Source organism: Pygocentrus nattereri, chromosome 19, assembly GCF_015220715.1.
Source record: "Pygocentrus nattereri isolate fPygNat1 chromosome 19, fPygNat1.pri, whole genome shotgun sequence".
In the NCBI taxonomy this organism is placed as follows: domain Eukaryota; kingdom Metazoa; phylum Chordata; class Actinopteri; order Characiformes; family Serrasalmidae; genus Pygocentrus; species Pygocentrus nattereri.
This window is the reverse complement of record NC_051229.1, coordinates 6,362,255-6,377,488: the sequence shown is the minus strand read 5'-3', so window position 1 is coordinate 6,377,488 and position 15,234 is coordinate 6,362,255. Positions and strand designations below refer to the sequence as shown.

Below are 15,234 nucleotides of genomic sequence, written 5' to 3'. Positions count from 1 at the left end.
AAACATTGGTGAACACCTGTTTGGCCAAGGCTGGCTATCTGGCAACCCTAATCTAAGGAGCACAGCATAGGAGTACAGATTGTAGCCCATCTGTTGTTGCACAGTTTATCAGGCCCCCTCTACCCCATCCATCATTAGAAAGTTACCACCATTTGACCAGATTTAGTTTGTGTGGAGCTCCATCTTGCTGTTGTATAGTTAGAGACTGTTGCCCATCTGTTGATCCACAGTTTGTGTTAGCCAGTTTCTGACCACAGACGTGTTCTTGTCCGGATATTTTGAGGTGGTGACCACTCTCAACCCAGCAGTGACAATGACACGTGTAAAAGCCTGGGCAACACAGCAGGGGCGTACATAATGAACGGCTGCCCTTCTGGTCACCCCAGTGAGAAAATCACCCATCATCAGTGAGCCTTCACTAGAGAAAAGTTCTCCTATCCTGTGTGAACCGTTACACTTTATGGTGAAAATCTTCTATCGAGGCAGGCTGTGTCACTGAGATGGGCTATGTTGCTGAACAGTCAGTGGACATTGGTCAAAACCTTAGCATTAGTATAGGTTTGAGGTTAGCCTGTCACCTAAATATTATTGTCTCAATATTACAACCCCATTTCCAAAAAAAATTGGGATGCTGTGCAGAATGTAAATTAAAATAGAGTACAATGAAATGTAAATCATTTAAACCATATTTTTCAAGGACAATACTGCAAAGACAACATATGAAATGTTGAAAATTTGAAATTTTATTGTTTTTTTGAAAAATATATACCCATTTTGAATTTGATGCCAAAAACACCTTCCCAGAAAGTTGGGACGGGGGCGTGTTTACCACTCTGTTTCATCACCTCTTCTTTGAACAGCACTAAACGTTTGGGAACTGAGGAGACACTGCTGTCGTTTTCAAAATGAAATGTATTCCCATTCTTACTTAACATAGAATTTCAACTGCTCGACAGTTCTGGGGCTCATTTGTCATATTTTTCATTTCATAATGCGCTGAATGTTATCTGTGGGTGAGAGGTCTGGACTACAGTCAAGCCAGTGTAGCACTTGCAGTCTTTTAATATGACAGACACTGGTTTTCAGAAGTGTTCCTGAGCCCATGCAGTGATTTCCTCTACAGAAGCAAGTCTGTTTTAATGCAGTGCCGCCTGAAGGCCCAAAGATCATGGCCAGAAAATACTAGTTTTTGGCCTTGTCAAGTCAAGTCAAGTCAAGTCAAGTCAAGTCAAGTCAAGTCAAGTCAGCTTTATTGTCAATACTACAATATGTACAGGACAGACAGTGTACTGAAATTGCGTTACTCTCAGACCCCACAGTGTAACAATAGCATTAAATAGACGGTAAACAGAAAAAGTGTATTTAAATAGACACTAAAAAAACACTAAACACTAATCGTAAAAATAAACATTAATTGTAGAAGAATAGAATAATAAAAAATAATATAAATATAAAAGTATAAAGTGACATAAGGCACATACAGATTAAGGTCTGTTGGTATAAATAGTGCAACTAGAATGAGCTTATGGAGCAGTTAAAGTGATGAGTGCATAACAAAGTGATGGGCATAACAATCCCTGAGAATGTCAGAGTTCAGTACTGGGGAGTGGGAGTCAGGACCCTATGTTTTGGAACTTGTGTTCTGCTGGTCCTGGCCTGGAGACTCTGCAGTCTTCTCCCTGATGGCAGCAGGCTGAAGAAGCTGTGTAGGGGGTGAGCATGATCACCTGCCATGCAGAGCTGTGTATCTCTTGGAGGGAGTGGAGGGAGGTGCCAACAGTCTTCTCAGCACCTCTCACGATGCGCTGGAGTGTCTTGCGGCAGGCACCATACCACACGGTGATGCAGCTGGTCAGGATGCTCTTGATAGTATCTCTGTAGAAGGTGTACATGATGGGGGCTGGGGCTCTGGCTCTTCTCAGTTTGCGGAGGAAGTAGAGGCGCTGAGGAGCCCTTCTGGCCAGTGATGCTGTGTTACTGGCCAAAGAGAGGTCCTCTGTGACTTGCACGCCCAGGCACTTGGTACTGTTTTCCCCTCTCCACAGCAGCACCGTTGATGGTCAGAGGAGCATGCTGGCTGCACTTTCTCCTGAAGTCCACAACGACCTCCTTCGTCTTCTTAATGTTCAGATGGAGATTGGTGTGTCTACACCACAAGGCCAGGTGGCTCACCTCGCCTCTGTAGTTTGTCTCATCGTTGTTGCTGATGAGACCCACCACATGAAGAGGTTGGAGCTGTGTGACGGTGTGCAGTCGTGGGACATTAGAGTGAATAGGAGGGGGCTCATTACACATCCTTGGGGGACCCCCGTGTTCAGTGTGATGGTGCGGGATGTGTTGTTGCCGACCCGTACTGCCTGTGGTCTCCCAGTCAGGAAGTCTAGCAGCCAGTTGCACAGTGAAGTGTTCAGCCCCAGCTTGTCCAGTTTGAGAATGAGCTGCTGGGGGATGATGGTGTTAAATGTGGATCAATGAAAAGCATTCCAACATAAGAGTCTTTTTTGTCCAGATGTGTGAGGGCTGAGTGGAGGGCGGTGGAGATGGCATCATCAACTGAGCGATTAGGCTGATATGCAATCTGGAAGGGGTCCAGGGAGGGGGGAAGGACAGTCTTGATGTGTTGCATGACCAGTCGTTCGACGCACTTCATGAGAGTGGGAGTGAGTGCAACCGGACAGTAGCCATTGAAACAGGAGGGTGACGCTTTCTTTGGGACAGGTGGGGACAACAGCCTGAGTCAGCGAGATGTGAAAGATATCTGTAAAGACATCTGTGAGCTCTCCAGCACAGTCCCTCAGCACACAACTGGGTATGGTGTCAAGACCAGGAGCTTTTCGAGAGTTGATCTTGTTGAATGATCTCCTCACATGGACTGGGCACAGCGTCAGCACCTGGTCTCCAGGAGGGGGTGGGATCTTCTCTGCAGGCATGTTGTTGTCTGCCTCAAACCAGGCGAAGAAGTTGTTCAGCTCATTCAGCAGAGAGGTGGAGCTGTCACAGGTCTGCGGTAGGGGCTTGTAGTCTGTGATGGTCTGTGTCCCCCACCACAGGCTCCGTGTATCTCTGCTGTCGCTGAAGCAATGGGCTATCCTCCTGGAGCACTGCCTTGTCCCTTACATACAGATTTCTCCAGATTATCTGAATCTTTTAATGATATTATGTACTGAAGATGATGAAAAGCAAACGCCCTTTTTATGATTTTATGTTGAGAAACGTTATTCTTGAATTGTTGCACTATTTCATTGTGAGTGGTGAACCCCTCCTCATCTTTACTTCTGAAAGACTCTGCCTCTCTGAGATGCTCTTTTATACCCAATCATGTTGCTGACCTGTTGCCAATCAAGCACTAGGCGTTTTTTTAGCATTATACAACTTTACCAGCCTTTTGATGCCCCCGTCCCAACTTTTTATGGAACGTGTTATTAGCATAAAATTCAAAATGGCAAATAGTTTTCAACAAACAATTACATTTTATCAGTTTCAACATCTGATATGTTGTCTTTGTGCTATTTCCAATTAACTATATTATATACATAGTTCATATGATTTACATATCGTTGTATTTTGTTTTTATTTACATTTTGCACAGCGTCCCAACCTTTTTGGAAATGGGGTTGTACATAAGCTAACATAAAGCCTAAATTAGTATCTTCTAAATGTTTCTAAAAATCTGTGCACTAAGAAAGTGATGTGCTGAATTGACTTGATTTAATTGTACATCATTTCCACATAAAATATCAACTTTTCACTGAGGGACAGATTAGAGGGGGAGTGGTACATTGTGCAGCAGCAGATGGGCTACAACTGTAAACCCACAGAATGTGCCATATGATGGGTGTTTCTGATAAACTGGCCAGCAGGTGTAGGTAATAAACAATGACAGTTCAGCAGCAGTTCACTCCTTCTTTGAAGTGTTTTGCATAAGGTCACACCACAATCATTGATATTATGCTCCGGCTAAAGCTACTGTTAGTCCACTCTAAGTATAAGTCTGAAAGACAGCCGCATCTCACACTGAATGAACAACCGGCAGTGGTCAGAGCAAGGGCAGACGCTATAGCTCTCCTTTAGTAGCGCTCAACTGTTCCAGCAGTTTAATGCAAATAAATGTTTGTTGCTGAACATTTGTCCCAACATCTCTTTTTTTTCCTCTTTCCAGGTCGGCAGACTTTAAAAGCAGCCTCTCTAACAAACACGCCCTGGAGCTGAGCATCAGCACAGAGTCTGACCCCGGGCCCACGTCTCAGGTTTCAGCAATTAATCTTTTAGTGCTTTCTGTGAATACAATACTGCACAATAAACCAACAGTTAGTTCTAAATAGGTGAAAAACATACTACCCATATTGCTGTAGAACAGCCTTTTCCACCATGTATCTTTCTAAATAACAACAAAGGTTGCTAGTGTTATAGTCAAGGAGCGGCCGAGCCCGAGACCAAGACCAGATTTGAGGGTTACTGTTCTCATTGATATATTGGGTAATGTTTTAGTTGGAGTGGTCCTTTGTAGATGATTAATAAACTCTGAATAGAGTATCAGTAACACATCAACAACATATCAGTGAGGCAGCAGTAGTGAAGCATCTGAATATAGTGAATATAGTGCCCAGAGACTTTTATTTTAGAAAATAAACTTAGACAAATGTTACAAACAACTGAGAGAAATTAAATAATGACTAGGCCTGATATAAAATGATTTTATAGAAAATGTTTTTGCTGAATTAAAATGATTTACTAAACTGTAAAGAAAGGAAGGAAGGAAAAATCAATCAGTAGACCGCCAGCTTTGCCATTAGAGGGCCGACAGTGGTCCACTATCATCTTGCTATCAGGGTGAAGTTACCGTGACAACAAAGCAGATTAGATATGATCTCAGACTTAAGAATTTTCTGTAATATAGCCCCAGCTCATCATATGCTTCACCATATATATCATATATTCACTTGCAGCAGTTTCCTTTAAGAAAGCCCAGTGCTGGAAACTCCTCAGCTGCCCTCAAACTTATTTACTGCCCACTCAGCAAAAGTGATCTGAGGACAAAGATAGTGTTACAGGTCGAGACTGCTGACTGACCTTCTGTGTGTGTGTGTGACCATCTGTGTGCGCAGCAGCCAAGGCTGAGACTGGGCAGCTCTCTGTTAGGCAGACAGCACTCTCTGGAGGAGGAGTTTGTGCGAGCCAAGGCCGCAGTGGAGGTGAGAGCCACGCACTCGCAAGTTTCACACACGCATATACATCATACACACGTTCCCCAGTGCTGTGCAAAAGTCAGAGACCACCCTTCATTTATTTCAATTCCTGTCAAAACAGCCATTATTAGAGTGGGGGAGTATCAGGAGATTAGATATAAGATGATCCACTTACAGAAGGAGAAAAAAAAAATGAGTGAAAGTTACAGAGAAAATGGGACTCCTCCCATGACCAAAACTGGACATCTGAGTGAGTGGACACAGTGTTTAAAAACTCCAGCAGCACTGCTGTGTCTGATCCACTTGTACCAGTGCAACACACACTAACAAACCACCACCACGTCAGTGTTACTGCAGTGCTGAGAATGATGCACCACCCAAACAGTACCTGCTCTGTGAGGGTCCATGGGGGTCCTGACCACTGAAGAACAGGGTAACAGAGTATCAGAGAAACAGATGGACTACAGTCTGTAACTGTAGAACTACAAAGAGCAGCTATAGAGTAAGTGGAGCTGATAAAATGGACAATGAGCGTAGAAACAAGGAGGTAAATAAATATGTACCTACCTGTATTTAATATCAATGTGCTCTACATGTATTATATACATGTAACTACCTCTATATTGTAATAATATGTCCCATATGTATTTTATATGTAAGTACATATATGCAATTAGAAATTTCTAAGGCTAACCTTTTCTCATGATCGATGAAACTCTTAATTTATTACTTTTGATTTGCCTTTTAAATTCCCCCATGTATAAGTGAGGCCTGCATAATTACTACATTTTTAGCTGCAGGTGCTGCATCAACAAAAACAGTTGGTACCTGAAAGATGCTGCTTTGTGATGATGTCAGCTCCTCTCCACTCCACATACAAGCAAAAGCTTTGTTTTCTGTCCGCATTGAAGAGATCCTCCCTGTAAGGAGGAGGTATATATAGCAGAGCGAGTTGTTAGACTTGACTTATAGACAAGCTATATTTATAACAGGGATGCTGAGATATGGTCGATATCCTGAGCACACATTCTCTCTGATTTAGCTTTCTCACCCTGAAGCTATTTCTTGCAAACTGAATCATTCAGACAGCTCCAACTTTCTACTTCACTTTAGATTTAATAGAACAATATGCTGAAGGTGCAGTATGTAGCAGTGCAGAGTGACCTCCTAAAGTTTCAGGTTTAAGTTCCAACTGTGACACGCACCACCCTGGATAGGAGATCTTAAGTGAAAAATCAAACTTACACATTTTCCCACCGTAACCCAGATCTGGGGTTAACATTCAGGGTCAGCCAAAGTGTTAAGAAGAGTCGTTTTTTTCCCATTTCAACAAAAATCAAACCACCTTGGGAACCACAGTGTGTCATGTTCATGTTAATGAGGTAATGTTTTGCCATCTTGGCTGTAAATATGTCTCAGAATTTGCTAATGTACTAGTATGGGCTAAAAATATAATAAAAACGCAATCTTTCTTTGCTCTGTTTTGAGCTTTAGCTCAGCTACAGCCGCTTTTCTCGCATCTCTGACAACAAACTTTTCCACAAAAGTGGAATCATTTCTTGTAAAATGTCTCTTAGTGTTCAGTTTTCACTATCGGAAAGTGTAAGTCCATTCTGATCATGTCCGTCGCGTCATAGTGAGAGTCTATACCGTTCAGCATGAAACTGGTCTGCAGAGGAGACGAAGTTCATGCTCTGATCTTTAAAAGACGGCGGTGGGACGGACGTCCAGCTTATGTGTCTCAGAACACGACGTCTTCCTCCCGGCCTTCTTTAATAAGGACATATGAAGGACGTTTTCCTGAGTCTGACATCATTTTATAGTGATAAAGAACACAAGCACTGCTCACTGCTGCTCATCTCACTCTGACTGTACATCATGTTGGTTGTCATGGTAACGTCTACACTAAGTGGTTCTCTACACATGCGTGTCATTTTGGATCTGATTACCTGTAGTGAGCATGTAAACGCATCAGATTGTTGAATAGAGTGAATATAAACACCAAAAATCTATAATTGGAATGTTTTCAATCGGATTGGAGAAAACCTTTGCATGTAAACACAGCCAGTGTGTTTATGCCCACCAATTACTCTGTTGTTGCTGTTACTGTTTTTGCTCAGGCAGCGTGATGATGACAGTGAAGAATCAAGCAGGAGATGCTGCAAAGAACCCAAACAAAGCTTTTTATTTTGAAAAATAGATGGTGCGCAGGCTAAACTGAGTGCTGCGGTCGGACCCCCAATGGCGGCTTTATGTATTTGTGTATTTGCACACTGGCTTTTATAGTGAGAGAACACTGATGGATGAAAATGCAAAAAAAAGATTAAAAAATCATGAATTTAGTCAAACCAATGGAGCTGGTGAATGCAGCGCTGTGCTACAGGTTATTACTTAACACAACAAATAATGTATGAAATGCTAATATGAGGTTGGAATGCCTCCTTAAATGTTTTATAATTTTGCAAATTCAAATTATTGCACTCATTTCAGCCTTTTATAATTTCCACTGTATTTCTGCTGTTTTGCTACTGAGTTTTGGAAGAGGAAGAGTCTTCAAGCATTGTGATGCTGTGTTTTTGCCTTATCGCCCAGCCCTTGATTAGAGTGGAGGCGACTGACTCTGAGGAAGTGCTGGTGCTTTGGGCTGTGCAGGAGGAATCTTAGTTAAAGAGAATGAAAATCTCACAAAAGGAGAGCGATCATCCATATTCTATTGAGTGGATAATGGAGCCATTTATTTAGATTTGATTCATTCCAGCACATTTCTTATTCTAAATGCAAATGTGGGGAGAGAAATATAGTGTTGGAGAGGGGTAGGGCGGGGGGGGGGGGGGGGGGGGGGGTAGGGAGAGAGGAAAGGGGAGAGAAACAGAGAAATGAAGAGAGGGGGAAAGAGCAGCAGAGAAAAAGGGAGGGGAGAGAGGGAGATGGACAGAGAAAGAGACAGGTAGAGAGAAAAAGGAATGAGAAAGAGAAATGAAGAGAGATGGGGAAAGAAAGAAAGAGAAAAAGAGGGGAGAGAGAAAAAAGGGGGAGAAAGAAATAAAGAAAAAACAGGGAGAGACAGTGAGAGGGATAGAGAAAGTGAGAGGGAGAGGGGAGTAAGAGAGAAATAAAGAGGGGGCAAGAGAGCAAGAGAGAGAAAGCAGGAAAAGACAGAGAGAGGGGTGGAGAAAGAGAGGGAGAGGGACAGAAAAAGGGAGAAAGAAATAAAGAGCGGGGGGCAAAAGAGCAGGGAGAGACAAAGACGGGTAGAGAAAGAGAGGGAGAGAAAACGGGGGGGCAAGAGAGCGAGGGAGAAATAAAGAGAGGGGGCAAGAGACTGAGAGAGAAAGAGAGGGAAGAGACAGAGATGGACAGTGAGAGAGAGGTGGAGAGAAAAGGGGGGTAAAGAGGGAGAAAAAGAGAGAGAGTGAGAGAGAAAGAGTGGGGGAGATGGAGTGAAAACAAGGAGAGATAGAGAGATGGACAGAGAAGAAAGTAGGAAAGAGAAAGAAAGATAAAGGAACCTGTAGAATGAAAAGGAGAAGGAGAAAGATAAAGAGTGAGAAAAAAGGGGGTGGGAAAAGGTAGACAGAGAAGAGAAAAGAGAAATAAAGAGAAAAGGAGAGACAGAGAGCGAGAGGGGGAGAGAGGTAGAGACCGAAAAGAGAGAGAGGGAGCTTCATTCTACCCTGATGTGAAGCAGAGCAGTGCTGCTAAATCTAAAACCAGTGCATTTGTGTGATTTAAGAGCAATTTGAGCTCCAGAAAGACGCAGAATACAGTTCGGCCTTCTGAGGTGGAATTTAAAGAGCTCCGTTAAGGCTCTCCTCCTCGGCCTGTTCTGAGAGCAGACAAAGAATAATGATGAATAACTTTAAGGTTTGTGTGTGTTTATGCAGAAGAGGCACACACACACACACACACACTGCGTGCTGAATGAAGGCTCTCATTACTCAGTGTGTGAGAGGGAATGGGTGTCGCAGGGTTAGCTGCTGCGCCAGTCTGATAGTGTCGGGAACAGGTGACAGATTAGCAGATCTGAGAGAGGAGAGAAGATTATACTCAGCTTCTGGAGGAAATGCTGACTTTTGCATTGGTTTAGAAAGAAAGGATTAAAAAATACACCACATGGCCAAAGTCCTAACTACTGAACTCAAGTATTTCAGCCAACAAGTGTAAAAAATCGAGCACGTAGCCATGCACTGTCCAGTAGACCAGGGGTTGGCAACCCCAATGTTAGGAAGAGCCCTTGTCCTTTCAACAATATTCAAACCACCTTAGGAGCCGTAACATTTTATGTCCATTTTACCAGCTGTAAATCTGTCTCAGTGTGTGCTGATGTGCTAGTATAGGCTATAAAAATATAATATAAACAAAAATGCAGACCTACTTTGTTCTGCTTAAAGCATCAGCTCAGCTACAGCCGCATTTCTCGCATCTCCAGCAGGAAAAGCGGAATAATTTCTTGTAAAATTTTCTCAGTGTTCGACTTTTTTAGGCTGAAGTCGCTTCTCATTTGACAGCTTCTTGTTTGAATTTTCTCATTCCTCTTTAAACGGCGCCTGAGGTGGCAGAATGTAACTGCTGCTCCATTTAAGGTGGATTGGGAAAATTCAGCTTTGTGACTTTAGTATTTTGACAGTTTCCCGTTGCAGATTAAATGTTTCAGGAAACCAGGTGGAGTGATTATAAATGCAGACGAGACCATTTGTCTCCAAATTATCTATGTTTTTCTTAAATTTCTCTCTTTGTCGTTTCATTAGCTATTAGTTAGGCAGGGTTGTTGTCTGTGTTGCTATGGTGACCAGCAGTCTGAGCGCCAACAGGGTTAAAGGGTGAATAAGCAGTTATACATTAACTCCAGCATTTATTGTTAAAATTGTGTTAGAATGATCAGCAGAGCTTTATTTTACTGCAAAGGACAATTATTTTTCTTTTTACCTTATTTACCTTATTAACCTTAGTAACAGAGCCGCAAATGGCTCTGGAGCTGCATGTTGTTGACCCCTGCCGTAGACAAACTGTGGCAGTAGAATGGCTCGTAATAATGAACTCAGTGATTTTAAATAGCACTGTCATAGGATGCCACCTTTACCATAAGACAGTTCATGAAATTTCTGCCCTGCTAGATCTGCCCTGGTCAACTGTAAATGCCATTATTGTGAAATGGAAGCATCTAGGACCAACAACAGCTCAGCAACGGAGCAGTAGACCATGCAAACTCACTGAGCGGGGCTGCTAAGTGCAGAAGCTTGTAGGATGTAAAAACCACCTATTCTCTGTTGCATCTCTCACTACAAAGTTTCAAACTGCCTCTGGAAGCAACATCAGCACAAGAACTGTGCATCGGGACCTTCATGCAATGAGTTCCATGGCAGAGCAGTTGTACACAAGCCTAAGGTCACTATGTGCAATGCCAAGTGTCGGCTGGAGTGGTGTAAATCATGCCACCTCTGGACTCTGAAGCCGTGGAAACGTATTATCTGAAGTGATGAGTCATATTTCATAAGCTGGCAGACTGGTGGATGAATCTGGCTTTACAATAAAGTTTGGTGGAGGGGGGATAATGGGCTGGAGCTGTTTTTCAGGGTTTGAGCCCCTTTAGTTCCAGTGAAGGGTGATAATAATGCTGCAGCAAAGACATTTTACACAATTATATGCTTTCAACTTTGTGGCAACAGTTTGGGGAAGAGCCTTTCCTGTTCCAGCATGACTGAGCCCCAGTGCACAAAGCAAGCTTCATAAAGACATGGCTTGACAAGTTTGGTGTGGATGAGCTCCAGTGGCCTGCACAGAGCCCTGACCTCAACCCCGCTGGGGATGAGCTGGAACGGTGATTGCAAGCCAGACCTTCTCATCCAACATCAGTGTCTGATCTTTTATCACTGAAAAAACACCTTTATTGGAGAAGGAAAAAAGTTTTAGATTTTATTTAGAATGTACTACTGGGTTATTTTATTAGGCAGATCTATTTTGTTGTTTCTCTTGTAGGCACCAGACACAGCAACATACACACCGGCAGTGATGTGTACAGTCCAGCAGGGTCAATTGTAATAATAATACACCTCTCTCTGAGCTAGCGTGCTATCTATAGTCACTGAATGACTGTAAGTGGAATCAGCTGAGACTGAAAGTAGAACAATAATTCATAATCATACTGTCTAATAAAACATATCTCTGTTTCTTCTATATCATTTGAAAATGTCATGATAAATGGACTGATAGAAAGATCCAGAATTACTTGAAATACAATCTCTGTACATTAACTAACACTGAAAGTAAAAAGAGCGTTTTTGCATTCTCCTGTACAGATACTATTTTACGATATTTGGAGATACATGGTTTTGTTTGGACAGTGTTTGTACCTGTATGTACCTATGAATAATTATCCACAATTATTGGTTGTTGTTTTTTATTTTATTTTTTAATTGGAGTGCTATCTGCCTTTGTGTTACCATTTCATCATACATACATACATACATACACCAAAAAAAAAAAAATTATATATATATATATATATATATATTCAAATATATATATATAACCATGACTCTATCTGGATATAAAGCAGTCAACGACGATGATTATATATATGTATATATATATATATATATATATATATATATATAGAGATAGAGAGAGAGAGAGAGAGAGAGAGAGAGAGAGAGTACAGTGGTGTATTTGGCAGTCTGACGGACGAGTCTGGGTTTGGTGAATGCCAGGAGAACATTACCTGCCTCACTGCATTGTGCCAACTGAAAAGTTTGGTGGAGGGGGGATTATGGTGTGGGGTTGTTTTTCAGGAGTTGGGCTCAGCCTCGTAGTTCCAGGGAAGGGAAATCTCAATGCTTCAGCAGACCAAGAGATTTTGGACAATTGTACACTTCCAACTTTGTGGGAACAGTTTCTGAAGAACCTTTTCTGGTTCCAGCATGACTGCGCACCAGTGCACAAAGCAGCTCCATAAAGGCCTGACTGGGTGAGTTTAGTTTGGAAGAACTTGACTGGCCCTCACAGAGCCCTGACCTCTACATCACTGAACACCTTTGGTATGAACTAGAACAGAGTTTGAGAGCCAGGCCCTCTCATCCAACATCAGTGTCTAACCTGACAAATGCTCTTCTGGATGAATGGACAAAGGTTCCCACAGACACACTCCAACATCTTGTAGAAAGCTTAGGATTTAGAATAGGATATCATAAATTACTCCTTTTGAAGGTGTCTATATTTTTTTGTACATATATTGTTTTTCTCTTTTTACTGACACGTCGGGACACTTTTGTTCTGTTCGTTCTGATATACAGCAGCTGCAGTATGAAATCTGAGAGTATTAGTTCTGCTGTCCAATCATAAATGTGTTTTTTGCAGATGATATTCTATCCCTTCCGCTGGATCACAATACCGTCTCTGTGACACTTTGACTTTGCAGTTTAAAAACGGGAGATGTTGATGAATGAAGCGCAGTGTTTCTTCTTTCTTCTTCTTTCATTTTTCTTCTTCAGCATGAATGTGCATGTGTTAGTGATAGCAGGAGGCTGAAAGATGGATTCTTCTGGACAAGAACGATACACATTAGTGCACACCTAGATAGATTTATCTAACATTTAATGTCTCTTGAAATGTCTTTAAAGTAGCTCCTTAAAGTAGCTCTGAATTCTTTACAATTTCATTAGTGAAAATGAGTCTTTTAAGACACCTCACTCACTCACTCATGTTTAGCAGCCTAAAACTGTTAGCATTCATATAGCTGTGGGTGCAGCGCCGTGGGTCTGAAAGGATGTGTAGCTGATCAAGAAGAACCTCACTGAGAAAAGGAGACGGACACATCAAACAAAGAAGCTGAACAATGGACTGAAATTGCACTGAATTTGATTATTTGGATTGTGAGAAGCAGAAAATGCTAAACTAATTTCTAAGACTGAACTCTGGAGGTGTGTCTGCAGATTTCTGTGAGAAACTGAAAGTGAGTCTCCTGAAAGAATAAAAGCAAAAGTGGACACACTAAATAATGAAAAATCTGATATTATGTTTATTTGTTGCAGTTCTTCTCTGACTTTTGTACATTACAGTGTAAAAAATTGCAGCATATCCCAATGGTTATTAGGAAAGGTCTGTTAAGGCCTTTTATACTGTTATTTATATGACGTCTTTGGGTGATTTGAACGCCACTTACGAATAAATTCTGTTTATAAATACATTATATACGTATTATTGTCAGCGGTGTTCTACTGTTAACATTGCTGCTGGACTCTATGTATTTTTGTAGTACACTGTCTGTTTGTTTGTTTGTTCCTTATAGATTTATGTTGAGATTGTGCCTCATTTCTGTGTTTCTAATGTCTTTGTCCCTTCTGCTCCTGTCCCTCCAGTCAGACACCGAATTCTGGGATAAGATGCAGGCGGAGTGGGAGGAGCTTGCTCGGCGGAACTGGCTGGAGGATGGAGAGAGTGAAGGCCTGATTCCTCTCAGCGTTTCACCCAATGAAACGGTACAGCATCATCCAAACAACCCTCAGCTAATGGGGAATAAGTGGTTTACATCAGTGTCCCATCAGAGGGAGCTGTAGGCCAGCAGGCCTTTCATTACCACCTAATGAGAAGTGTTTAGAATCATCCAATAGGGAAGCAGCATATGTCCCCACCATCCAATGAGAATGAACCTTTTATTTGCATATTTTCTAACTGATTATTTTGGGCATTCACAACTGATATAGCAGTAGATTATCACTTCAAAGGTTATAGACTCCAGATGCCAGATAATGCTTCCTTTCATCTAAAATTCTCTCTCATCTGCCCGCATTGTGTGTGTCAGAGCAGATGGCAGGGAAAGCATTGGAGAAGACAAAGCAGACGCCGATGCAATTAAGCATGAAAATTACTTTTCAGCATTGCGATGGCGTAATATGTATTTTCATGGTGTCATATATTTGTATATATAAATATAAACACACTGAAAGAGTGTTTAAAGTATAAATAATACTTTATTAATAAATAATAATGATAATAATTAATACTTTAAATAATAAAGTATTAATCCTATAAAGTCACAGTTTTGGAGGTGCTTGTTTCTCTTTGGACAGCAACGATATATATATATATATATATATATATATATATATATGTATGTGTGTGTGTGTGTGTGTGTGTGATTACACTGATATTCTTCCAAAGCTTTCCGAAATACATTTTGTTTTTTAGCTTCTTTATCCAAAATCTGATGCCTGAGTGTGTTTTTTGGTTGGCTGTGTTGTAAATAAGGCATACGGCTTTGCTGAGAGGTGTTGGTTCCTGTGCCCTTCTCCTCTCCACATGCTCTCTCTGAGCGTGATTCCACTTTCCCTGCAATATTAAAGAGCCCAGCATGATCCAATTATCAACATACTGCCATCCACCTCTCCAGATCTATTAAAAGATTAAAAACAGGCCTGTGCTTAAGCTTAAGTAATGCGGAACAATATTAATCACCAGCTCTCGTTTGGAGACTTCACTTGAAGTTATAGTTCGGCAAAAAAACAAACTTACATGTTTAACAGAAACGCAGTCTGAAGTAATATTTGTTGCCCAAAGTTAAATTTCAGTTGGCAACGTGCAAACTGCACAGCTAAATCGTTACATACATGTCTTGGCTGAATGAAGTTTGTCCTTTGCTGCAGTAACAATCTCTACTCTTCTGGGAAAGCTTTACACTAGATGTTGGAACATTGCTGTGAGGGTTTGATTGCATTCACCCATTAGTGCGGTCAGGTACTGATGTTGGATGATCAGTTCTGGATCTCCAACTCATCCTAAAGGAATCAGATGGAGCTCCCTCACTCCAGAGAGCACAGTTCCACAGTCCAATGCTGGGGGGCTTTATACCCCTCTAGCTGACCTTAGACTCACTACTACATCCCATTCTACTGATCAGTGCTTTTCTGTGGACATTATATGTTTATGCACAACTGAAGAGAAAAACAGTGTAAATTTATATTTGGACGAATTGTTGCTTTAACTGGGTTCACTTAAGGGGCAGTTGTGGGCTGGAGGTCAGGGAACCAGCCCTGTGACTGGAAGGTTGCTGGTT

The 15,234-nt window shown here is 41.7% G+C and overlaps 1 protein-coding gene across 3 annotated transcripts in view; it reads left to right on the top strand.

Moving 5' to 3' along the window:
- The window catches only part of pex5lb (peroxisomal biogenesis factor 5-like b), an 81,376-nt gene that overhangs the window by 49,363 nt on the left and 16,779 nt on the right, over positions 1 to 15,234 (top strand). For 2 of the 3 annotated variants that reach the window (XM_017720019.2, XM_017720018.2), the window contains 3 exons: positions 4,160 to 4,247; positions 5,106 to 5,192; positions 13,541 to 13,660. In XM_017720019.2, the coding sequence (XP_017575508.1) occupies positions 4,160 to 4,247; positions 5,106 to 5,192; positions 13,541 to 13,660 (295 nt within the window). The remainder of the gene's footprint in view (positions 1 to 4,159; positions 4,248 to 5,105; positions 5,193 to 13,540; positions 13,661 to 15,234) is intronic. The other variant, XM_037547682.1, reaches the window with a different exon arrangement.